This window comes from Pantherophis guttatus, chromosome 2 (genome assembly GCF_059756535.1).
Source record: "Pantherophis guttatus breed Tessera chromosome 2, ASM5975653v1, whole genome shotgun sequence".
Taxonomy (NCBI): domain Eukaryota; kingdom Metazoa; phylum Chordata; class Lepidosauria; order Squamata; family Colubridae; genus Pantherophis; species Pantherophis guttatus.
Window position 1 is genome coordinate 263,015,721 of NC_142064.1, and position 26,160 is coordinate 263,041,880.

Here is a 26,160-nt window from a genome sequence, read left to right on the forward strand (position 1 = left end):
GCCATCAGGCAACAAGAAAGCGCACCTCCCTTGGAGATCAGTGGAGTCTTCCTGCCAGTTCTTCCCTTTAGGGGTGCAGGATAACTCCCCAAAATTATATTTGTAACTGAGGGAAGCTTGAAGAGCAAAGTCTGTGATAAAAAATCATAAAAAAAAAAAAGATCAACGCCTGACCATACTTACTTTCACAAGATTAGCCAGGTGCTGCATCATAAAAATTGATAAAGGTCTTGTGTGTATGTGTAGCCTTAAATGAAGATTGCCAGCTTCATCCCATTAATAAAAGGAAATAAGGGACAAAAAAACCCCACTTGTTTCCAAACACATCTATGCAAGAGATATTATTTTTCCATCTGCATTCTTGCAGGGCCTAAATCTCACTAGAGGGCAGAATTCCTCTGAGCAGCCTTCCTAATTTCCAGGAGTTAAGATTCCACCACTGAATATTCCCAGGCAGCTTGGGCAAAATCTTTGGAGAGCGCTAGCTTGTAGAAAGCTGTTCTAGAGTCCTGGGCTTTAGCACTTGGCTCCCAATTCTTCTTCCAGGCCCAGAAAGGAGCAGGCCTGGAAACCACCCACTTGCCCATAGCTCTCAGCTGCTGACCTGCTTGACTGGGACTCCTACCTCTTCCCACATCAGAGTCACATGAAATACTCACTTAATGACCCACGTGGTCCTGGAGTTATAATAACAAGTGGAACTGCTGGAATTGCCCTCATTAAATGATGTGGTCACTTTTTATAAGCTCATTATGAAAATTCACATAATGTGCACACAGTAATGAGAGTCCTTAGATTGCCTGTGTAACATGTTTGTGATGAGAGCTGCACTGGATTGATTTCTTTACAGGTACAATTCAAATTACTGGTCATCCCCTTTAAACCTATTTATTATAGCAGTAACATATAGAGACATATACCACCACAGAATATTTTACAGCAGTCTCCCTTTACAGTCAGCATATTTCCCCCAACAATCTGGGTCCTCATTTTACAGATCCCAGAAGGATCAACCTCAACCCCCGTCAGGATCAAATGACAGGCTGTGGGCAGAGTCAGCCTGGCAATACTGCATTCTAAGCACTGTGTCAATAGGGCACCTGACATTATTCTCCCACCTTTATTATTTTTGCATCTACTTGTTCTATTGGTTGAGATGGGGGTAGGTAGGCATGATCCTTGTCCATTCCTTTACATTTTGATGATAGGAGGTAGGAAGTCAGCCTTTTTTACTGCAGCTCCATCCCTATGGGAACACTCTTTCCCATAAAATTTGGCAGGCCTTTTTCCTCCTAAAGGTTTCCTCTGTCTGTCATCTCCAATTCTAGGAGGCAGTGCTCATCTCTGTTGCTTAGCTGAATTTTGTTGCTGGGCAGGTTTCTTTCGCTGGCCCACCATATTTACCATGTTTAACACAAAGACATGTTTGATTAAAAAGAATCAGCTGAGAAATTAAAATGGTTAATTTCTCAGCTGAGCTTGCATTGAGAGATCAGAAATGATATTCAAGATATCTCTACATACATCAAATTACACCGTGTGGAATATCTTCTGTATGATAAGAGAGGAATTTTGTCTGAAACACTGTTAGCAATCTAGGCATTAAAATGGTTTCTCCCCTATGTGTAACCTTACATGATTTATAAGGGTAGACATATTACTGAAATCATTCCCACAATCCAGATATTCATTACGGTCTCGATCCTGTGTGAGTCTTCTGGTGTATCACCAGCTTGGAATTCTGAATGAATTTTTTATCACACTCCAGACACTCATATGGTTTTTTGGCATGAATTCCCTGGTGTATCACCAGGTTGGAACTCTGAGTGAAACATTTCCCACAATCCAGGCACTCATATGGTTTGATGCCTGTATGAGTTCTCTGGTGTAACACCAGGTAAGAATTCCGACAGAAACTTTCCCCACAATCAGGACACTTATATGGTTTCTCTCCTGTATGTGTCTTCTGGTGTATCAGAAGGTTGGAATTCTGCTTGAAACTCTTTCCACAATCCAGACACTTATATGGTTTCTCTCATGTGAGTTCTTTGGTGTTCCACCAGGTGGGAATTTCGACTGAAATGTTTCCCACAGTCCAGACAATCATATGGTTTCTCTCCTGTGTGAGTGCTCTGGTGTAACACCAGATTGAAATTCTTACTGAAACTTTTCCCACAATCCGGACACTCATATGGCTTCTCTCCTGAGTGTGTCCTCTGGTGTATAACCAAGTCGTAATTCTGAGTGAAACTTTTCCCACACTCCAGACACTCATATGGTTTTTCTCCTGTGTGAGTCCTAAGGTGTACCGCCAGCTTAGAATTCCAAAAGAAACCTTTCCCACAATCAGGACATTTATATGGTTTCTCTCCTGTGTGAGTTCTCTGGTGTTCCACAAGGTGGGAATTTCGACTGAAACTTTTCCCACAATCCAGGCACTCATACGGTTTCTCTCCTGTGTGAACCCTCTGGTGTATCATCAGGTTGGAATTCTGAGTGAAGCTTTTCCCACAATCCAGGCACTTGTACGGTTTCTCTCCTGTGTGAATCCTCTGGTGTATCACTAGGCTGGCATTCTGAGTGAAACTTTTCTCACAATCTGGACATTCATATGGTTTTTCTCCTGTGTGAGTCCTCTGGTGTTTCACCAGAGCGGAATTCCAATTGAAACTTTTCCCACACTCCAGACACTCATATGGTTTTTTTCCTGTGTGAGTTCTCTGGTGTACCACCAGCTTAGAATTCCAAAAGAAACCTTTCCCACAATCAGGACATTTATATGGTTTCTCTCCTGTGTGAGTTCTCTGGTGTTCCACAAGGTGGGAATTTCGACTGAAACTTTTCCCACAATCCAGGCACTCATACGGTTTCTCTCCTGTGTGAATCCTCTGGTGTATCATCAGGTTGGAATTCTGAGTGAAGCTTTTCCCACAATCGTGACACTCATATGGTTTCTCCCCTGTGTGAGTCCTCTGGTGTATCACTAGTGTGGCATTCCGAGTGAAACTTTTCGCACAATAAAGACACTCATATGGTTTCTCTCCCATATGAGTCCTCTGGTGTCTCAACAGCTTGGAATTCTGAATGAATTTTTTCCCACACTCCAGACACTCATATGGTTTCACTCCTGTGTGAGTTCTCTGGTGTATCACCAGTTTGGAAGTCTGACTAAAACCTTTTGTACAATGTGGACACTCATACAATCTCTCTCCCGTGCGAGTCCTCTGATGCTTCATCAGATCAGACTTCAAATATAAGTCCTACAATAAGGACACTCATATGGTTTCTCTTCAGCTTGAATCCTCTGGTGTATCACTAGGTGGGAATTCACAGTGAAACTTAATCAGGACATTCAAAGGGTTTCACTCCAATGTGAGTTTTCTTGTGTCTCACCAGAGTGGGGTGGCATCCTAAAGCTTTTGCCACATTGGGATCACTGGTAGGCCTACTCCCGGTGTGAGTATTTCCATGTGGGAGCTGTTCTGAGTAAAACTTTTGCCCCTCTATGAGCATTTGTATGGATTTTCATTGGTGTGGACCCTCTCTTGCATAATTAGCTGTGATCTACAATCTGTTGTTTTTTTGACAATAGGCCCACTGTGTGTTTTTCTAACACTGATATTCTTGCATAACTGAGGCGGCCAAATATATTTCTGAGCTCTTACCTGCAGGTACTTTGAAAGCCCTTACAAAGGCTTTCATTAATGCCATTCCATTTCGGCTATCCAAGGGAAGTTTTCCTTCCCACAGGCTTCGTTATTTCCACTTTTTCTGAATTTAGAAATTATCCCCTTTGACTTTTCATGTAATCTTTCTTTGAGTTCCACATACTCCATTGTTTCCAGCTCAAAACTTTGTTCTTGTTATTCTTTCCCTTGTTTCTCGTCTTCTGAGGAAAGAGAAGAGTTTTTATACTTTCTGGAGGAAGTGGAAAAGATTTTGGTTGATTTTTTGTTTTTGTTTTAACGCTGCTTCTCATTCTCTGTTATTTACAGTCCTCTTCTTAGAATCTTCTTTATCTGTAAGATCCATATGAATGAGTTAGTATCATTATTGTTAAAAAGAAATGGCTGCAGAAACATGAGGAAACACCAAAAAAAAAAAAAAAGCCCCACATTTATTACCATGGAAAAGTATCAAAATGGTACTTTAACCTGTAATAATTATGGTTCATTTGGCACATTAAAAAATCTAAGTTCAAAACTCCACTCAATCCTTTTCTTTTTGCACTGTGTAAATCATATTAGCATTGAAAATTGTTATAAAATATTCCTGTTTATTGTTTATTTCAGTCTGCAAAATGTCCCAGAAGTGTATTCGCTCAAATGATTTGATCTCATTTTAGAAAGGTGGGACACTAACGGATGAAATGATGCCCAAATCCCATGCAAGATTTAAAACTTATGTTTTGCCCATGAAAGTCCACATTTGACAGGTCAATAAAACGGGTCAATAAAATCAGAAGGAATTCAAGAGTTATGTGGAGACTGAGGGAGATGTAAGGTTAAGGAATATGAAACAAATCAATATAAAGATTTTTTTAAATCCCCCAAATCTCCCATTGGTAAAACCACAGGCAGCAGTTTTAAGTAGTGCAGCCTCAGAGGAATAAAATTTGGGGAGGGAAAGAATATGAAGCAGCAGCAGCCGCCATGCTTCAGCCTCTTTTCTTTCTCTGCTTCATACCCCGTGGAGGAACCCAAAGGGCCCGACTTTCCCCCGGCTTCTCCTCCGACCTTCCCTCCACTCACCTCCCAGGAGCCGCTTCCACCCTCCAGGCAGCACAAGAGGCTCCGCCGACGCCATTGTGGGTAAGCCGGAAGAGGAAGTTCCCTCTGCCCTTCGCCTCCTCTCCTCCACGTCTTCTCTACAATGCATTACTCTATCGTTCCAACCCGTTCAATCTCAGCCTCTGCCCCTTCCCTAGAATAGCCGCTGTACTGTATTCACTGCTTTCTACGCTCCAGTGCCGCTTATTTGTGGAGCGCCATCTAGTGACATAAGATCGAAAATCACGCTCGCCCGTTCATTGAATTTTGCTTTCTTCTGTGTCATCAAGCCCTATTCGACTTCCACCGAGCTCGGTGGTAGTTTTTGTCCATGGCCATCTATCCCACGCTTTTTCTTTCAGGTCTCCCAAGAGGGCAGTCATGGCCCCTGGAGCTGAGTGCAAGCATCGTTTGGAAGAAGCGGGAACTAAACCAAAGAAAAGCACCCTTGGGGGAATGATGTGCAAATAGGAAATGAGAGACTGGCGTAAACAATTGCCAGCTTCATCTCATTAATAGAAGAATGATACAGGACAAAACATTGAAGTGCCCACCCACATTGCTTCCAAACCTATCTAGACAGGAGATATTATTTTTCCATCTGCATTCTTGCAGGGCCTAAATCTCACTAGAGGGCAGAATTCCTCTGAGCAGCCTTCCCAATTTCCAGAGGAGTTAAGATTCCTGCACTGAATATTCCCAGTCAGCTTGGATAAAACATTTGGAAGGCGCTAGTTTATTGAAGGCTGATCTAAAGAGTTCTATGTAGTTGGTTTAGCTCACCCTCAAAACCTCTCTACATCCCAAAATGTTACGATGGAATCACCAGCAGGCCAGAGGCTCCAAGAGATCTAGCCTCAATCCTAGGTAGGATCTTGAAGCTAAGATTCCCCACAAGCTAGCTTTGTTCTTGTAGGAGGAACTTTTAAGCCTGCTAAATGCCATGTGCTTAGCACAGAAATCTCCATTAGGTCAAAGTAAGTGAGACACATATAGGTAGCCCTCGGCTTACAACCACAACTGAGCCCAAAATTTCTGCTGTTTAGTGAAACATTTATTAAATGAGATATTTATTAAGTGACTTTTGCTCCATTTTACCACCTTTCTGGCCAGAGTTGTTAAGCCAATCACTGCTGGTGTTAAGTTAGTCATGCAGTTGTTAAGTGAATCTGGGTTCCCCGTTGACTTGTCAGAAGGTTGCAAAAGGAGATCCCATGACTTCAGAACACTGTAACCATCATAACTATGAGGTAATTGCCAACAGTCTAAATTTTGATCATATGATCATGGGGAGGCTGCAATGGTCGTGTGAAAAATGGTCATAAATCACTTTTTTCAGTGCCGTTAAAAACAATAAATTGTTGCAAATCGAGGATTACCAGTACATACCAGGGCCTGGAGAAAGGGAGTTCGGAAAGAAGCTAACTATATTTGATAAACAAAACTAATAGTTTTCAAAGAAATCCTTGAAAGCGTTGTGAAAAGGATAGTAATATGCATGTGCAGAGGGATGCGGTGGCTCAGTGGCTAAGACACTGAGCTTGTCGATCAAAAGGTCAGCAGTTTAGCAGTTTGAATCCTTCCTTCCTTCTTTCTATCAAGTAATTGTTATACACATTCCTGTTTGAGAACTGTATCTCCTCAGCTGACCAGAAGAAAACCTTCTTAAAAATGGATTCTGGCCTGAAATCCATTCCTCAGAGAAATCCAGAGAGATGAGACAGACAGACAGACAAAGGGGGAGGGGGAGAGAGAAACAGAGATGAGAGAGAGACAGAGAGAGAGAGGGGAGAGAGATGAGAGATCCCCATGTTTTGTTTTCTGTGGGAAACAGGTCCAAATGGCTCTTTGAGTGTTTAAGGTTGCAGAAACAGGCGGTCAAACTAACTGCCTGAAGGACCCCATCCCGTCACTGGGAGTCCAGGCGCTTCAGTGAGCGGCACACTGGATTCGTATTAGTGGTCCATGGGATTTAAAATTATGAATTTAGTGGTTCCTGAGGTCCGAAGGTTGGTGACCCCTGGCCTACACCACTCAGGAACTTCAACTATTCCAGAATACAGCAACACACAGAGTAATGTGGGGGACCTACGTTGCCCATGTAACGTTTTTTATTATGCAAGCTACACTGGATTCAGTTTTTTCCAGGGACAATTCAAAATGCTGCTCATCACCTTTAAAACTGTCTTGCCCGCTCACTCACTTATCTATCTACTACCTACCTACCTTACTTTTCCATCTGACTGTCCTAACATGTCAGATATGATAGGCGTACTCCTAGTCCCTTTCTTTAAATATTGTCATTTGATGGGAGCTCGGAAGTCTGCCTTTCTCATTGCAGCCCCTTCCTATATACCCTCTTCTCCCTGACATTGGGCAGGCCTTTAGTGTTCTATAAAAACGTCATCAAACCCTAACTCCCACCCACCCACAAAGCACTGGGATAAGAAGAGGCGACTGCACATCAGAAGCTGGATTTGGCACCAGGTTTTTGTTTTTATGCGTATGATTTTAATAGTATGGTTTTTGTCTTAATTTTTGACAGGGAGCTGGCCAAAGTTTTCTTAACACAGATGGCTATGTAAATGTTTTAAATAAATCAAAAGCAACAGAGATGAATCAAAAGCTGGTCCTGTTAAACTGCCCATCTGCAAGTTGCTTGAGGCACAATGCATTTCTTTATCAAATGAATATGCCACTCGTCCCACAGCTAACTCCCCCAATGTAACTCCTCTGTCCACCTCCTATGATTCCGTTATTTTCTGTTAGCTGGGGATTTATGGAGCTTGAAATTTTGTGGTCACTCAGGTTGAAGGCGGCTGAAACTTTGCAGTTCAATGATCATTTCTGATCACAAAGCAAAAAACACCCCTAAAGCCATTTTTGCAGCAATTGCACAATTTCTGTTAAATATCTTGTTATTTAAACTTAGTAGCTGGAACAGTGGGGTTGTACAATGAGCCAGAACACACAATTATAATTGATTGGTTAGAGTGCTGGCTTCTGTTTGAGGCAATCTGTGCTGTGATTGGTTGCTGTGGGTATGAAGGAACTTCCCTTCCCCCCCTTTTTTTTCTTCTGTGTGCTCTGTGATTTAACTCATGATGTTCCTGTTTGCCTGAGTCTCTTGTTTGCTGTAAATTAGATGTAAAATATATTTATTTACATAAAATTACAAGTCTGTGTGTCTATGACGTCATTTGGACACCAGCTGCGTGGTTCCCTGACATTCTATAAATCCTCATATAGCCAGATATATGCATTAATTTATAATAAAATAAGTATAATAAAATCAAAATAAAATTTTCCAATTATTTCTCTCTTCCATCATGTCTAATACATGACAACTAAAAAGCATCAAGTAAGACATTAACTAATTTCTCAGAAACATTTCAAAATGGAAATTAAAAATGACATTTAGTTCTTCTCTACACCCATCACTTTCTGCACCAAATGGATTTTCTTATGTGCAACAAGGGAAGAATTTTGTGAGAAGCATCGTTCACATTCTGGACATTTGAATGGTTTCTCCCCTGTATGTAAACCTACATGATTTATAAGGCTAGACCTAGTACTGAATCCTTTTCCGCAATCTGGACATTCATACGGTTTCTCCCCTGTGTGAATCCTCTGATGAATCAGCAAGTCACACTTCCAACTAAAACTTTTCCCACAGTCTGGACACTCATAAGGTTTTTCTCCTGTGTGCAACTTCATGTGGCTGGTCAGATTTGATCTAGTATTAAAGCTTTTCCCACACTCTGGACAATCATATGGTTTCTCTCCAGTGTGAGTCCTCTGATGTATCATCAGATTGGAATTCCGACTCAAACTTTTCCCACAATCTGGACACTCATACTGTATGCCGCCCGTGTGAGTCCTTCTCCGGTGTATAATCAAGTTGGAATTCCGACTGAAACTTTTCTCACAATCTGGACATTCATACGGTTTCTCTCCTGTGTGTATCCTCTGGTGTATCACCAGGTAAGAATTCTGACTGAAACTTTTCTCACAATACAGACACTCATATGGTTTCTCTCCTGTGTGAGTCCTCTGGTGTATCACCAAGTCAGAATTTCGAGTAAAATTTTTCCCACAATCTGGACATTCATACGGTTTCTCCCCAGTGTGAATCCTCCGGTGTATCACCAGGTCAGTATTCCGACTGAAACTTTTTCCACACTCCAGACACTCATATGGTTTCTCTCCTGTGTGAGTCCTCTGGTGTATCACTAGGTGGGAATGCTGACTAAAGCTTTTCCCACAATCTGGACACTTATATGGTTTCTCTCCAGTGTGAGTCCTCTGGTGTGTTACTAGGTCAGAATTTCGAATGAATTTTTTCCCACAATGTGAACACACATACAATTTCTCTCCTGTATGAGTCTTCTGGTGTATCACCAGGTCAGAAGTTCGAATAAAACTTTTCCCACAATCTTGACACACATATGGTTTCTCTCCTGTGTGAGTCCTCTGGTGTATCAACAGGTTGGAATTTTGACGGAAACTTTTCCCACAATCCTGACACACATATGGTTTCTCCCCAGTGTGAGTCCTCTGGTGTATCACCAGGTTGGAATTCTGACTGAAACTTTTCCCGCACTCTGGACACTCAAATGGTTTCTCTCCGGTGTGTGTCCTCTTGTGTATCACCAGGGTGGCATGCTTACTAAACTTTTTGTCACACTGTGGGCACTGGTAGGGCTTTTCTCCAGTATGGGTTCTCTTATGCTCAAGAAGTTGGGACTTGTAGGGAAAGGCTTTGCTACATTCAGAGCATTTGTATGGTTTTTCACCAGTGTGGGTCCTCTGATGCATAATCAGCTCTGATTTGCAATCGGCGCTTTTCCCACAATATGCACATCTGTGGAGGTTTTCCACCTCTGATATGCCTGGGTTCTTGAGGAGGTAAAAAATATTTGTGATCCCTTCTTGGATGGTACTTTGATTTAAGCTGTTTTCTTCCTCATAGGGTGGGGCCTGCATTACTGTCTGAAATGACTGATTCCACCCCACAGACTTCTAGATATTTTCCCTTTTTTTGTGGATTTGAAAATGTTCCCCCTTTACCTTTTCATTTAATGTTTCCTTGAGTTCCAGATAAAATATTTTTTTCCAGCTCAAAACTCTTTTCCTATTTTTTTTTTCCTCACTTGTTGCTCACTTGCTGGGGAAGAAGAAGTTTTGTGGCTTTCTGCAGGAAAGGATTTGCTTTCCTTCTGAGTACTGCTTCTCATTCTCTGCTGTCTAGAAGGCTCTTCTTGGCATTCTCTTTGTCTATAAGATTGACATAAAAGGGTTATTTTAATTACTATTTATAAAATGGTTGCACAAGATGTGGAAACAAGAAAAAAAAAGCATATATTACAATGAAAAATTAAAGTAACACATTAACTGCTAACATTCATCATGACACATAGTAAGATCCAAGTTCAAATATTCTCACAATTGTGAAATTTTCTTGGTGACTCGGGTGAATTTCAAAATGTTAGCATTTCAAATTGTTATTATCATATATACCGGGAAATACTGAGAATGGATTATACAGAGAAACATATATGCTCAAAGAAATACAGAAATGCGCCCCTATGCATGTATGTACGTACGCATGTAGAAAATATGTGTGTATTTTCTGTCTGCAAAAACTTTCAGAAATAGGTACAAAGAATATGTGGGCATTAACAAAGGAAATGGTGCCCAAGGCAAGATTTAAAGCAACGGTTTTAGGCTGTGGGGGAGCAGTGGTTAGAATGAAGTATTAAAGGCTATCACTGCTCAGTGCCAGGAATTATTTGACTAGCTCAGCCTTCTGTAGAGACATAATAATAGTAGTCTCAGTAGAATTGGTTTGACTTGCTGTTTTGCTTCTGTAAGAATTGCTTTGCTAAGAATCGGAATTGCCAGTGATCTAACTTGTTTTTTTGTACATCTCGGTGCCTGGAACGGAATATGTCATAGTTTGGCAGGATTAAAAAGGGCCTGGTGGCTCAGCAGACTAAAAGCATTGTGATTAACACCAGCTGTCTGCAATTACTGTAAATTCGAATCTCACCAGGCTCAAGGTTGACTCAGCCTTCCATCCTTTCTAAGGTAGGTAAAATGAGGACCCAGTTTGTGGGGGCAATAGACTTTGTATAAATATACAAGAGTATGAAGGCTATTGCTTAATGCATTGTAAGCCGCTCTGAGTCTCCAGAGAAGGGCGGCATATAAATCAAATTAAAAAAAAAAATTACACCGGGCAAATACCTCTGTTGCTAAGCACCCAACCCTTCTGTTGCTAAGCACTCAGCTCCCCCTGTTCCATGCTGCACAGCCAATGCAGGGCTACAAGGAAAGCATGGGCCAGAGAGGCCAGAATTGGGTACTAACCTTATACCTTTGAAGGTATAAAACGTGCCATACCTTTCCCAAGGTGTGGCTATTCCTCACATGCATTATATTTGTATGTTCTGGATATAACTTCATCCAGTATTTTGTTTTTGGCCCTTAATAAAATCTGCTTCTTTTTTGCAAGCCTTGTCTTGAGTCTCTCTCTCTTTGGCATTCTGGTGACTCAAGTACATTTTGAGACCTTACACTTCCATTCATTCAAGGTCAGTAAAATGAGGACCCAGATTGTTGGGGGCCATAGGCTGACTCTGTAAACCGCTTAGAGAGGGTTGTAAAAACACTGTGAAGCGGTATGTAAGTCTAATATGCCAATCAAAACTCAAATCATCCAACCAAAATTATCTATAAAAAGATTAAATCGTAGCCACTGGACCAAAGATGCTTCATCTGAGATGTTTGGCTTCCCATCCAAGAAATAAAATCATCATCACTCAAAATAAAAGAGTTTAAGTTAGGTAGAGTCTCAAAGAGTGGTTGGAATCTACCAACTGCAGGGCTCTGTCTCCAAAATGTATTGCAGTAAGTTTACCTACTGCTGGATAAAACGAGCCCGACTTGCTCCCGGCTTCTCCTCCGACTCACCTTCCAGGAGCCGCTTCGCCACTTCAAGCAGGTGGGAAAACAGGCTTCCCTGTGCTTCTCTCCTCCTAATTCCCTCTAGCAATCCACGACTCTGTGGTCTCAATTCCTTTCAGTTCGGCTACAGGCGCTTTGCTACTGTATTTGCGACTCTCCAGGCGTGCTTTGTTGCCTAATCATAGAGCGCCATCTAGCGACCCATGGCCAGATCATCCTATCTCTAGCTGCATAAGATTAGCCGGGTGCTGGCTGGGTCCTAAAAAGTTCACGAAGTTCTTGTGTTTTATCCGCAACCCCTAAATGATTGACAGCCTGCCATCTATTCCTAGAATACTGCGGGACAAAACCTGGTATTGTCTACCCACGTTGTTTCCAACTTCATCTAAATAGGAGATACTATCATGTATTATTGGTATTCTTTGTACCAATAATTATTGATATTATTGTATTATTGGGGAGTGCAAATCTCGCTAGATTTCCCATTTTCCACATTACTTTCAGCCCTGAGAATTCCCAGGCTGCTTGGGCAAAACACCTGGGGACTATTACTTGGCAGATTGGAAGCTGATCTAAAGATTCCAGCACTTTGGGAGGGTTTGGCTGTCACTGGAGATCAAAAACTCTCTACATCCTAACATTTTTATTACTGATTTACTTCAGAGACAGTTGGGGCTGTTCCTGGATCTGCAGGCCCTGGTTACGGTCAATCATGCCCTAGTTACTTGCATACAGGTAGTCCTGGATTTACAACCACGACTGACCCTAAAATATATGTTGCTAAGTGAGAAATTTGTGTTAGATGAGTTTTGCCCCATTTTACCACTTTTCTTGCCATATTTGTTAAGCGAATCACTGCAGTTGATAAGTTAGTAACACGGTTGCTAAGTGAATCTGTCGTCCCCATTGACTTTGCTTATCAGAAGATCACAAAAGATGATCGTATGACCCTGGGACACTGCAACCATCATAAACACGAACCAGTCGTCAAGCATCCAAATGTAAACCTGCTGCTACCGACGACCTCCCATCGACCCGTGCGCTCCCACAGAGAGGGCCTCCTTGGGGTGCCATCAGCCAAACAGTGTAGGCTGGTGACCCCCAGGGGGAGGGCCTTCTCTGTGGGGGCACCTACCCTCTGGAATCAGCTCCCCCCAGAGATAAGGAGAATCCAGGACCTCAGTGCCTTCCGTCGTGCCCTTAAAACCCATTTTTTCAAGCAAGCCGGGCTGGCTTAAGAAGAAATTTTTAAATGTTTTTAATAATAATAATAATAATAATAATAATAATAATAATAATAATAATAATAATAATAATAATAATAATAATAATAATAATAATAATAATAATAAATTATTATTATTATTATTATTATTATTATTATTATTATTATTATTATTATTATTATTATTATTATTATTATTATTATTATTTTATTTCTATACCGCCCTTCTCCCGAAGGACTCAGGGTGGTGTACAGCCTATTTAAAAACACAGACAAAACAACAATATAAAATTTAAAATAATTAAATAAAGTGGCTCAGATTTAAAACCCCAATAAATTTAAATACCCCAATTTAAAACTATTGTGTTGATAGTCTGGCCTGGCGGAACAACAGGGTCTTCAATGCGCAGCAAAACACCCGGAGGTCAGAGATCTTACGAATTTCCGGGGGCAGTTCGTTCCACAGGGCTGGGGCTCCCACAGAGAAGGCCCTCCCCCTGGGCGTCGCCAGCCGACATAACTTGACTGATGGCACCCTGAGGAGACCCTCTCTGTGGGAACGGACTGGTCGGTGGGAGGCTATTGGTGGCAGAAGACGGTCTCGGAGGTACCCGGGTCCTATGCCATGGAGCGCTTTAAAGGTGGTGACCAACACCTTGAATCGCACCCGGAAGACCACTGGGAGCCAGTGCAGCTCGCGCAGGAGGGTTGTCACATGGGCACAACGGGTTGCGCCCATAACCACCCGCGCGGCCGCATTCTGGACCAGTTGGAGCCTCCGAGTGCTCTTCAAGGGGAGCCCCATGTAGAGAGCATTACAATAGTCCAACCGGGAAGTAACAAGGGCATGAGTGACCGTGCGCAGGGCATCCCGATCCAGAAAGGGCTGCAACGTTTTAAATGTTTTAATTGGTAGTAAGTTTTAATTGGGCCAAATTTATATATCTTTTAATTGTTTTTTAATATTTGTCCTGCATGTTTTTTGATTCTGGCTGTACACCGCCCTGAGTCCTCAGGGAGAAGGGCGGTATAGAAATTCAATAATAAATAAATAAATAAATAAAAATAAATCACATGACCATCAGTGTGGTAGTCATAAGTGTGAAAAATGATCATAAGCCACTTTTTTCAGTGCTGTTCTAACTTCAAATGGCCACTAAATTAACTTTTATAAGTTAAGGACTACCTATATTGGATGACGTCAATAAACTTTATTTATTTATTTATTTGATTTATATGCTGTCCTTCTCCGGAGACTCAGGGCGGCTTAAAATGCTTTTAAGCAATAGCCTTCATACTTTTGTATATTTATACAAAGTCTGCTTATTGCCCCAACAAACTGGGTCCTCAATTTACCCACCTTAGAAAGGATGGAAGGCTGAGTCGACCTTGAGCCTGGTGAGAATTGAGCTCGCAGTAATTGCAGGCAGCTGGATGTTAAATGCTGCCTTAGGAGGCATTAGCCTCCTACGCCACTCTTCCAGGTATTCTTTATTTAGAAATTATTCTGCTTGACTTCTCATGTAATGTTTCCTTGAGTTCCACATATTCTATTTTTTTCCAGCTCAAAACTTTCTTCTTTTTACTCTCTCCCTTGTCTTTCATCTGTTGAGGAAAGAGAAGAATTTTTAAACTTTCTGGAGGAAATGGGAAAAAATGTTGATTGATGGCTTGTTTTGCATTTTTTTAAATTTGATTTAATTAATGATGCTTCTCATTCTCTGTTGTCCAGCGTGCTCTTCTTGCCATCCTCTTTGTCTGTAAGATTGATATTAATGGGTTAGTTTCATTATTGTTTAAAAAATGGATGCAGGACATGTGAAAGCAGCAAAAAAAACCCCACCCCAATATATGATTATGAAAATATCAAAATTGTAGTTTAACCTCTAATATTATGATTCATTTGGCAGATAGAAGACTAGCAAGATTGTAGTTCAAATATTGACTTAATTATAAAATTCTCCCTTTGGTTTGGATATATATATCACACATGTATGGACACATAGGCCCACAGAAATACAAAGCCATAAATTTATGTATATAGAAAATTTATCAGTGTTTCAGTGTGTAAAGTATCCCAGAAGTGCATTATTTAATTTTAGAAAGGTAGGGATAGTAAGTGCTGAAATGGTGCCCAAATCCTAATGCAAGATTTAAAGCATCCATTTTGCCCAAGACACACTTTACTTGCCAGGAAAACAACATGTCAATAAAGTCATAAGGAATCAAGTATTATATGAAGACTGAGAGAGAGATGGGCGGTTATGAAATATGACAAATAAAGATTTTTTAAATCTCCCAAATCTGAGATTCAGAATAGAACTGGAAGGGTCCTTATAGGTCTTCTAGCCCAATGCCCGGCTCAAGCAAAGAGCCTGTAGTACAGTGGACTAAGCACTGTTATTAACATCTGCTGCTTGCAATTACTGCAAGTTCAAATCTCACCAGGCTCAAGGCTGACTCAGCCTTCCATCCTTTCAAAGGTAGGTGAAATGAGGACTCAGATTGAGAGGCCAATAAGCTGACTTTGTATAAATATACAATAGTATGAAGGCTATTGCTTAACGCATTGTAAGCCGCCCTGAGTCTCCGGAGAAGGGCGGCATATAAATTAAAGCAAAAAAAAAAAGCAAGAGACCCTATACCATTTCAGACAAGTAGCTGTCCAAGTCTTTCTTTAAAAGCCTCCCATGATGAAGCACCCACAATTTCTGAAGGCAAGCTCTTCCTCTGCTTAGTTGTCCTTACTCTCAAGGAAGTTTCTCCTCAATTCTAGGTTGCTTCTCTCCTTGATTAGTTTCCCTCCATTGCTTGATTTTCCAGTTTCAGGAGGGTGCGCTGAATCCACAAAGGGCGGTAAATTGCTGCAGCGCTACCATCAAACAGATCAGCCGAGGCATTGGGGCAGGGTGATGGTGCCTCCACACCGTGGCCCCTGTATGATCCAACCTGCTGTCCAACATCATCCTCCAGTACTGCTCACCCTACATTCTTTCCTTCCGTCGCGAGCTGAAGACGTGGCTCATCCGCCAATTAAACTGATCCGTTTGGGGGTACACTGGTATAATTTTAAATCATTTTTAATTGGGTTACTGATTTTAATTTGGTATTTGTATTGAAGTTGTCATTTTGTAAGCCGCCTTGAGTCCCTAGGGAGAAAGGCGGCATATAAATCGCAATAAATAAATAAATAAATAAATTTGTGGCACAGCTGGAGGATGATGTTGGACGGCAGGCACTATGGCGCGGGACCACCCCTGCCCCACCCCATGCCTTGCCTAATTCGTTCGGTGGTACCGCTGCAGCAATTTGCCGCCCTGAGTGGATTCAGTGCACCCACCTGAAACTGTCTGCAGAAAAATTAACGCCGTCTCATCCAGTTGGCCTTTGGGCACAGCAGTGGAAAGAGCCTTGGAGCCTCGAGTGGGTTTCTTGCCTTTTTTCCACTGCAGGAGTAAAGTGAACAAGCCTGGACGGGCAAAGCTAGAGAAGTGGCATAGGGGCTATGGTGTGGCGCCAACCCCACCCTGCCTCCTGCCTCGCCTGATCTGTTGGGTGGTAGTGCTGCACAACCTCATCAACAAGATTGCCAAAAGAGACACCGAGAAGAAGGAGGGGAAGGAGAAGGAGGGATATAAGAATAGGAAAGATGACAAGGAAAAGGGAAAAAGCGAGGCCAAGAAAAAGAAGAGAAGGAGAAGAAGTGGTATTAGTAACCAGGTTTTCTATTTGTAAATTAAAAGCATTAAGACCTGTGCCCGCCACCTCCTGTGCTGCCCACCCCGACGGCTGACAGTGGGGGTGAGGTGACAGCGGTACAGCAGCGGCAGGAATACCAGCCATTACTGCAACAACCAGCAGTGGAACAGGAGCAGCGGCAGAAGGCGCCTCGCTGGCCGCCGTTCCCAGGTGAGACAGGGAAGGGGCTGCTTCAGTCACTGTCCTGTCAATCAGGACTCTGCAAGTCTCACTGCCCCAACAGTATGCTTGGTCACCCATCCGGACAGGGTCCATGCAGAGATGGGCGGCCTTCTGGGGCCCGAGGGGAGATGCGGCTGCAGGAATGATGGGAAGTGTCCAGCAGGAGCCAGCAGTCTCCTTTCTTGCAGGGAAGGCAGGGCAAGGCCGGCCGACACTTCACAGGGCAGCCTGCCTGTTTTCCCCGCTCTGTACTCCACCCGTCCACAATCCAATGACATCCCAATTCAAGTAGTCCTCACTTAGTGACTGCAATTGGGACTGGCATCTGTGTCACTAAGACGCCTGATCATTAAGCATGGTGTCACATGACAGTGCCAACCTGTATCTGCTCCTTTGCCACTGTTTAACCTAATCACTGACTGTGGGTTGTTAAAGGCAATTTCACATGACTGTGAGCAGCGACGTCTTGTCAGCATCCCCTGGTCAGAAGATAGCTGGGAAGGTCACAAACAGGATCATAAATGTGCACCTGTGGTAGATGGGTACAACTCCTCTTCCTGCGCCTTCAGAACCACAGTAAGTGTTGAAGTGCAGTCACTGATAAAATACCACCATGGCCACAAATTTGTAGACCAGGTGTATGTCTGCTTTTATAGGTAAAGGTAAAGGTTCCCCTCGCACATATGTGCTAATCGTTCCCGACTCTAGGGGGCGATGCTCATCTCCGTTTCAAAGCCGAAGAGCCAGTGCTGTCCGAAGACATCTTTGTGGTCATGTGGCTGGAATGACTAAATGCCAAAGGCGTATGGAACGCTGTTACCTTCCCACCAAAGTTGGTCCCTATTTTTCTACTTGCATTTTTTACGTGCTTTCGAGCTGCTAAGTTTGCAGAAGCTGGGACAAGTAACTGGAGCTCGCCCCTGTACGCGGCACTAGGGATTCGAACCGCTGAACTGCCGACCTTTCTACCGACAAGCTCAGCGTCTTAGCCACTGAGCCACCGCGTCCCTGATTTTATAGTGCCATAGTAACTCTGAAGACTCAAGGAAGAAATGGAAGCGAGGACTGCCTACACAAGTGAACCTCACAAAAGGTCCTCAACAGCTTTTTTTTTTTTTAAATTGCTGCCTTAAGCATAGTTAAATCTGGTTAATACATTGATGAGGCTACACTAGAAAATACCATGTTTGTTAGCTAAACATGGAAGTGGCACCCCCCACATGCCTCCATCCTCCTATAGGTGAGCTGGAAATTCCTCTGCCCGTAATCTCTCCTACCAGGGTAGATTTGATTTAAACCAGGGGTCTCCAACCTTAGCAACTTTAAGACTTGTAGACTTCAACTCCCAGAATTCCTCAGCCAGCAAAGCTAATCACTAGTAAAAAGGCTTTACTTAAATCATCTGGATTTAAATAATAATTTTTAAAGAGTAACTGTCATCTCTGTCCCACAGTAGCTTCTCCTCTGATGCGCTGTTGACTCACTGACAGTCCCATTCACTTTAATAGGATGGCTGGTGATGCGGCAGTGACACAACAAGGTGAGAGACATGGCGGGAAGCAGGTGAGTGGATGCCCGCTAACAGACGCTGCCATGATGGATCTGAAATGACAGGTGCTCTTTAAATGTAAGGACTCATTCTTGCTGGTAGTTAGAATCTTTAATATTATTACTTGCAAACAAAATGAAGGCTTCCTGTTTAGCTTGCAGAGCTTGGATTCATTGAGTTTACCAAAGGTGTAAATATTGTAGAATATACAGCCTCATGCTACATAACTAAACTCCATTTCATGCTGAATAAACTAAATTAATGTCTCTTAAAAAGAAAACTCTCTTTAGACAGAGTTTTACTTCAAAAGCATTTTATTAAAATACATTTGATAAAAATATAAAAAATCCAATTTAAAATTTAAAAATCCTATTTTTTTTTTAATTTAAAAAAAACATGGATTTTTATCCGCCCTGTCTCCTCCACATCCTTTCTAGCAACTTTCTAGCGATTTTAACTCCTTCACTCCCCTCGGATGTCACATCTCAGCCACCACTAAGACAGTTTTCCAGGCCTGGGGATGCATGGAGACTATTCCAGCCAGTTCTTCCTGTTGTGGGAAAACAACTACCCCAAAACTACCTCTGCAACTGAGAGAAGCTTGAAGAGTGAAGCTTGATCCTAATTAGCTTCATAAGATTACCAGCTGCTGCATCAGTTTTAAATGTTTGCTAACATCATCCCATTAATAAAAGAATAAAATAAAAAATATGGGACAAAACGTTGAATTTTCCCCAACCCCCCATTGCTTCCAAGCACATCTAGATGGGAGATATTATTTTTCCATCTGCATTCTTGCAGATATCTAAATCTCACTAGAGGGCACAATTGCTCTGAGAAGCCAGTCTCCAGAGGAGTCAAGATTCCAGCATTGAATATTCCCAGGCAGCTTGGGCAAAAGATTTGGAGGGTGCTAGCTGGTAGAAAGCTGATCTAAAGAGTCCTGGGCTTTAATATTTGGCTCACAATTCCTCTCCCAGGCCCAGAAAGGAGCAGGCCTGGAGACCATCCACTTGCCCGTAACTCTCAGCTGCTGGCCTGGGACTCCTACCTCTTCCCACATCCAAATCAAATGAGGTCCTCACTTAATGACCCACGGGGTCCTGGAATTGCAACAGCAACTGGAACTGCCAAAATTGCCCCCACGAAACAATGTGGTCATGTGATGTCATTTTTTATAACCACATTGAATAACAATGGAAATTCTGGCACCAATTGCTGTCACAACCCGAGAACTACCCATATTTCTTTTATAAACTGGCTTTATACCTCCAACAGCTGTTTCTTATGCATAAGAAAATCATGAGAGGTTTTCCTGGCAGAGGAGTTCAAGGTTTTGCTGAAGATTAAGGTCTTTTGTATGTGCAGCTGAAGAGGGCAATGAAAGGTTGGCAGTTCAAGTCACCCTCTGCTTCCAGCTCTGACTTTGCCACCTGGAGAAAGGGCTATGAAGGAGAAAGGCACCTGGGCCCTTCTCAGTCTGGCTTCAGATTGGTGCACAACACCAAAATGCCATTGGTTGCAATTCTCATGGACTTTTGGAGGGGTTGCAATAGACGGGATGCAACCATTATGTCCCTTCTAGACCTCCCATCAGGTTTCAATACCATCGAACAGGATATCCTTCTGGACCAGCTTTTCAGGACTGGAAATGGGAGGCATTTTATTACAGTGGTTCTATTTCTGCCTCCATGGCTGGTTCCAGTGTGGGTAGAAAGGGACAAGTCTTAGCCCTGAAATTCGGGATGCCCCAGGGCTCAAGCCTTTTGCTGTTGCTTTTTCATATCTACATGGAACTGCCGGGGAGGCCATCCACCTTATACCGAATTATGTACAGGTAATCTGGCACTTATAAGATTTCATTTAGTGACCATGTGATGGCTAAGTATTGGGGACAAAATTGGGATATTCAAAGAAATGAGTGGTATAACGAAATCTGGAGTATGGCAACAAATTATAAATTAACAAGAGAAATTAAATTTTAAAAAGGATAATTAAAGTAAACTATTATAATGAAATATGGGGGTGGAAGGCAAAGGGAATAAACCTACTCAAGAATATATGTTGTTTTGGAGTGGATAAGGGCACAATTGAAATATATTATATATCTTTTAGTTGTTATAGAAGAAATATAAGGAAAAAAATGTTCTCCGGGGTGTGTGTGCACTGTAATATTTGTATTTTTTTCCTTTATTTTTTGTATTTAGAGTTACAGTGGAACCTCTGGTCACAACCATAATTTGTTCCATAAGTTTGGTCTCAACCCAATCTGGTTGTGACCCGAACCTAACCAAAATTAATGAAGCGGCCACACGTGGGGCACTGTTGTTTGTAAACAAAAGGATATTTGACCAGAGGTTCTATGGTATATGTATTATGTTTGTATTATTTGTATGCAAAATAAAAAAGTCTTAGCCCTGAAATTTGGGATGCCCTTAGACTTAAGCCTGTTCCTGTGGCTTTTTCACATCTACATGGAACGGCTGGGGAGGCTATCCAGCCGATGATACCGAATTATGTAGAGGTAGTCTGGGATTTATAACATTTCATTTAGCGACCATTTGAAGTTACAACAGCACTGGAAAAAAATGACCATTTTTATCATAACCATTGCAGCATCCCCATTGTCACATGTTTAAAATTCAGAAATTCCATTCTATTCCAAAAAGAATCATAAGAGAAATTAAATGGTAAATTGCTCAGCTGGGATTCAAATGAGAGACACGTTTCTTCTACACACATCAAATTTTGACTCAAGTGCAATTTCTTGCTTGTGATAAAGGAGGAATTTTGTGCAAAACAATTTTCGTCGACAATCTGGGTATTTGAATGGTTACTCCCCTATGTGTAATCTTACATGATTTATAAGGCTAGACCTAGTACTGAAATCTTTCCCACAATCCGGACACTCATAGGGTTTCTCTCCTGTGTGAGTCCTCCAGTGTATCACCAAATGGGAATTCTGATTGAAACATTTCCCACATTCAAGACACTCATATGGTTTTTCTCCTGTGTGAGTCCTATGATGTTCCACTAGGTGGGAATTCTGACTGAAACATTTCCTACAATCTGGACACTCATATGGTTTCTCTCCTGTATGAGTCCTCTGATGAATCACCAGGTTGGAATTATCCTGGAAACTTTTCCCACAATCCAAACACTCATATGGTTTATCTCCTGTGTGAGTCCTCCGATGTCTCACCAGGTGGGAATTCCGACTGAAACTTTTCCCACAATCTGGACACTCATATGGTTTCTCTCCTGTATGAGTCCTCTGGTGAATCACCAGGTTGAAATTATCCTGGAAACTTTTCCCACAATCCGAACACTTATATGGTTTTTCTACAGTGTGAGTCATCCGATGTCTCACCAGGAGGGTATTCTGACTGAAACTTTTCCCACAATCTGGACACTCATATGGTTTCTCTCCCATATGAGTCCTCTGGTGAATCAACAGGTTGGAATTATCCTGGAAACTTTTCCCACAATCCGAACACTTATATGGTTTTTCTACTGTATGAATCCTCTGATGTCTCACCACGTGGGAATTCTGACTGAAACTTTTCCCACAATCTGGACACTTGTATGGTCTCTCTCCTGTATGAGTCCTCTGGTGAATCACCAAGTTGGAATTCTGACTGAAACTTTTCCCACATTCTGGACACTCATATGGTTTCTCTCCTGTATGAGTCCTCTGGTGAATTACCAGGTTGGAATTATCTTGGAAACTTTTCCCACAATACGAACACTCATATGGTTTTTCTACAGTATGTGTCCTCCGATGTCTCACCAGGTGGGAAATCTGACTGAATCTTTTCCCACATTCTGGACACTCATATGGTTTCTCTCCCGTATGAGTCCTCTGGTGAATCACCAGGTTGGAATTGAGACTGAAACTTTTCTCACAATCTGGACACTTGTATGGTTTCTCTCCTGTGTGAGTCCTATGGTGTACCACCAGGCTTGAATTCTGAGAGAAACTTTTCCCACAATCACAGCACTTATATGGTTTCTTTCCTGAATGAGTCCTCTGATGAATCACCAGGTGGGAATTCTGACTGAAACTTTTCCCACAATCTGGACACTCAAATGGTTTCTCTCCCGTGTGAGTCCTCTGGTGAATCACCAGGTTGGAATTCTGACTGAAACCTTTCCCACATTCTGGACACTCATATGGTTTCTTTCCTGAATGAGTCCTCTGATGAACCCCTAGGTGGGAATTTTGACTGAATCTTTTCCCACAATCTGAACATTTATATGATTTTTCTCCTGTGTGAGTCCTTTTGTGTATCACCAGGTCAGAATTCCTAGTGAAACTTTTCGCACAAGACGGACATTCAAAGAGTTTGTCCCCAGTGTGAGTCCTCTTGTGTCTCACCAGATTGGTCTGCATGCTAAATCTTTTGCCACATTGAGAGCACTGGTTGAGCTTCTCTTCAGTATGGGTGCTTCCATGAATCACGAGGAAGGTTTTTTGAGTAAAGCTTTCGTCACACTCCAAGTATTTGTATGGGTTTTCACCTCTCGTCCATAATCAACTGTGATCTGCAATCTGTTTTTTTTCCACAATAGGCAGACTGTGGCGAGTTTTCCCACACTGATATTCTTGGACTCTTGAGGAGGCCAAAAATATTTCTGATATTACTTGGAGGTTTTTGATTCAAGCCAGCCTTTCCTTCGTGAAAGACATTCATTGATACCTGTCCATTTTGGCTGTCCAAGGTACCTTTTCGTTTCCACTGACTTCCAGTTATTTCCACTTTTTCTTTATTTGGATCTTATCCCCCTTGACTTCTTAGGTAATGTTTGCTTCAGTTCCATATACTCTATTTTTTCCAGCTCAAAATTTTGGTCTTGTTATTTTCTCCCTTGTCTCTCATCTGCTGAGGAAGGAGAAGAGTTTTTAAACTTACTGCCCTCCCCTCAGAAGCTTCATTTCGGCCTGCAATGTGCCAGGAACAACCGATGGAGGACTGAATGGAGCTCCGGAGGGGCTGCTTCACCCCTCAGAAGCTGCATTTTGGCTGGCAACGTGCAGGACGAATGTTGCAGAGCCTTTGCAGTTGTTCATAAGGGCAAACATAAGTGGTGCTGCAAGAGTCGTAGTTTTGGGACTTGTTCGTAAACGCTAGGTGGCCCTTATTACGTAGCTTTGCAAGTTCGCTAGGGGAACACTCGTAACCTGGAGACTACCAGTACAGGTAATCATCCACTTATAACAGTTCTTTCAAAAGAACTTGAAGTTATAACAGCACTGAAAAAGTACCTTATAACCAATTTTTTTGACACCTACGGGTCTTGCAGCATCCCTGTGGTCATGTATTGAAAATTCAATCGCTTGGCAATTGACTCATATTTATGACTAATATTTACCATATTTTTCAGAATATAGAACACACTTTTTTCTCCCCTGAAAGTGGGTGAAAATTGTGGTGCATTTTATACAGTGAATGTTGCTGAAGCCCCGCCCACCATTCGGCCCCCACCCTTTGGCCATTTTCGGCCTCCGCACGTCGCGTTTTTGGCTTCCACACGCTCCATTTTAGACCCATTCCAGGCTCTGGGAACCACCACAGCACATTGCTGCCGATCGCTGCCTTCGCGCATCACATTTTCAGCCTCCGTGGGTCGCATTTTCAGCCTCCGCATGCCCCATTTTTGGCCTCCCCGCTGCCTGGAACCGGCCAAAAACCCAACACTCAGAGGTGGCAATTGGCGGTGATGTGCTGTGGCAATCCCCACAGCCTGGAAGAGGTCTAGAACGGAGCACGTGGAGGTTGAAGACGCAATGTGCAGAGGTGGCTGTGCTGATCTCCGCAGCGTGGAACAGCTGAATCAGGCTGCAATAACGTGCTGAAGTTGATCAGCCTGTTTGCTGTAAGGATGCTAGCCAGATGAATACCAATGTATGCTGGTAGGCAGAGACAGAATTTTTTTTTCTTGTTTTCCTGCCCAAAAACTAATGTGCGTCTTATAATCCGGAGCATTTTATACTCCAAAAAATACGGTATATTATACCCCTGTGCCCTGGGGTAACATGACCCCCTTTCGCAACCTTCTGACAAGCAAAGTCAATAGGGAAGCCAGATTCACTTCAACAGTTTGGTTAACTACTGCAGTGATTCATTTAACAAGTATGCCAGGAAAGGCCATAAAATGGGGCAAACTGACTTAATATATGTTTCAGTTAGCAACAGAAATTTTGGGCTCGGTTGTGATCATAAATTGAGGATTAACTAGAATGAAATACAGAACAAATCCTTGAAGTGCCCACCCATGTTGCTTCCGAACACATCTACTGTGCTTCCCTGAAAACGAGACCCATCCAGAAAATAAGCCTTAGCTAAAGTGTCCTGTGTTGATGGCTCTCAAATCACCCTCAAAACCTCTCTACATCCCACCATTTTATGACTGATTTCTTTTGGCTCCAAAGGATTTAGGACACGGAAGCCCCAGCAGGCCAGAGGCGCCAAGGGATCTAGCTTCACTCCTGCTCATCAGGGCCATGTGTAAGATTTTAAGTCTGCTAAATGCCATGTGTTTCTGTATTTTCCTTAGCACGGAAATCTCCATTAAGTCAAAGTGAGTGAGACACAGCAAGGTCTAGAAAAAGGGAGCTGGAAAAGAAGCTGCCTGTATTTGGTAAACTAAACTAAGACACTTTGGGAGCCTTGTAAAAAGAATGGTAGTAAATCACACATATATACATGCCTATTCACACAGAAATACACAACTAAGAATTTGTTCATGTGAACCATCATGCAAAATGCCCCAGAAGTGCATTCACTCAAGTTTTTTTGATCCAGTTTTGGAAAGGTGGGGGACACTAACAGATGAAATGATGCCCAAATCCTATGCAAGATTGAATGCAGCCGTTTTGCCCATGAAACTCCTCCCTTGCCAGGAAAACATCATCTCAACAACATCACAAGGAATGAAAGTGTTACGTGCAGGGCGAGGGAGAGAGGCGGTTAAAAAATATGATTTTTTTAAAAAAAATCTCCCAAAACTCCCAGCAGAAAATCACAGGCAGCTGTTTCAAACCATAGAGCATAACAGCATTTGGGGGAGAGAAAGAATATGCAGCAGCAGCCCCCATGTTTCAGCTTTGTCCCTTCGCTGCTTCTACCTACAACATGGAGGAACCCAAAGGGCCCGACTTCCTCCCGGCTTCTCCTCCGACCTTCCCTCCACTCACCTCCCAAGAGCCGCTTCCACCCTCCAAGCGGCACAAGAGGCTCCGCCGACGCCATTATCCTCCCCGTGGGTCAACCGGAAGAGGAAGTCCCTCTGCCCTTCGCCTCATCTCCTCCACATCCCCTCTAGCAATCCAATACTTTATCGTTTCCATTCATTCCAGCTCAGCCTCTAGATCCCACCCGCAGTAGACTATCCATGCCACTACTATGGTACTGTATTCGCTGCTGTCTTAGGCGCGAGAGTCGCTTCTTTGAAGTGCGCCATCTAGCGACATAAGGTTGAAAATCACGCTCGTTCTATTTCTACTCTAAAGCAAAATGTTTTCATTGATTTCCGTGCTTCCTTCGCTGCCATCCAGTCGCATCCGACTCGTATTCAGCACATGGATAGTTTTTGTGCAGGACAAACTATCCGAAACCTTTTCTTTCAGGTCTCCCAAGAGGGCACCCACTGTCCCAGTTGCTCCACCTAAACCCAAGGAAAGCGTCCAAGGCGACTGGATGGCAGAAAAGGAAGCACGGAAATCA

At 42.6% G+C, this 26,160-nt stretch overlaps 4 protein-coding genes and 1 pseudogene across 12 annotated transcripts in view; 2 read left to right on the forward strand and 3 right to left on the reverse strand.

Moving 5' to 3' along the window:
* LOC148115746 (uncharacterized) overlaps window positions 1-26,160 on the forward strand; it is a 92,615-nt gene that overhangs the window by 59,224 nt on the left and 7,231 nt on the right. The window lies entirely within an intron of this gene.
* Window positions 1-26,160, forward strand: part of LOC117663204 (uncharacterized) — a 131,338-nt gene that overhangs the window by 59,219 nt on the left and 45,959 nt on the right. The window lies entirely within an intron of this gene.
* On the reverse strand, window positions 873-4,853 carry LOC132710811 (uncharacterized; annotated as a pseudogene). Its single transcript, XR_015731710.1, has 2 exons — window positions 4,752-4,853; window positions 873-4,019 (listed from the first exon to the last, which is right to left on the reverse strand). The product of XR_015731710.1 is annotated as an uncharacterized LOC132710811 (transcript).
* Window positions 7,242-25,737, reverse strand: LOC117663208 (uncharacterized). Of its 6 annotated transcripts, none has more exons than XM_060688105.2 (3): window positions 25,632-25,737; window positions 14,324-14,568; window positions 7,242-10,046 (listed from the first exon to the last, which is right to left on the reverse strand). In XM_060688105.2, the coding sequence occupies exon 3, from the start codon at window positions 9,753-9,755 to the stop codon at window positions 8,187-8,189; it is 1,569 nt and encodes a 522-aa protein (XP_060544088.2). In that variant the 5' UTR covers window positions 9,756-10,046; window positions 14,324-14,568; window positions 25,632-25,737; the 3' UTR covers window positions 7,242-8,186. The 6 variants fall into 6 exon arrangements, with proteins under 6 accessions (XP_060544088.2, XP_087740167.1, XP_087740168.1 ...); XM_087884041.1 differs by having other exon boundaries at window positions 14,324-14,721; window positions 25,632-25,706; XM_087884042.1 differs by lacking the exon at window positions 14,324-14,568 and having other exon boundaries at window positions 25,632-25,722.
* On the reverse strand, window positions 18,730-25,770 carry LOC148115747 (uncharacterized). 2 transcript variants are annotated; one of them, XM_087884046.1, is made up of 2 exons: window positions 25,632-25,770; window positions 18,730-23,313 (listed from the first exon to the last, which is right to left on the reverse strand). In XM_087884046.1, the coding sequence occupies exon 2, from the start codon at window positions 22,824-22,826 to the stop codon at window positions 21,267-21,269; it is 1,560 nt and encodes a 519-aa protein (XP_087740172.1). In that variant the 5' UTR covers window positions 22,827-23,313; window positions 25,632-25,770; the 3' UTR covers window positions 18,730-21,266. The 2 variants fall into 2 exon arrangements, with proteins under 2 accessions (XP_087740172.1, XP_087740171.1); XM_087884045.1 differs by having other exon boundaries at window positions 18,730-23,316; window positions 25,632-25,748.

Bases quoted from the DNA above. Each gene is read 5' to 3' on its own strand.
- LOC117663208 (XM_060688105.2), bottom strand. From the start codon at position 9,755: ATGCAGGCCCCACCCTATGAGGAAGAAAACAGCTTAAATCAAAGTACC.
- LOC148115747 (XM_087884046.1), bottom strand. From the start codon at position 22,826: ATGCAGACCAATCTGGTGAGACACAAGAGGACTCACACTGGGGACAAA.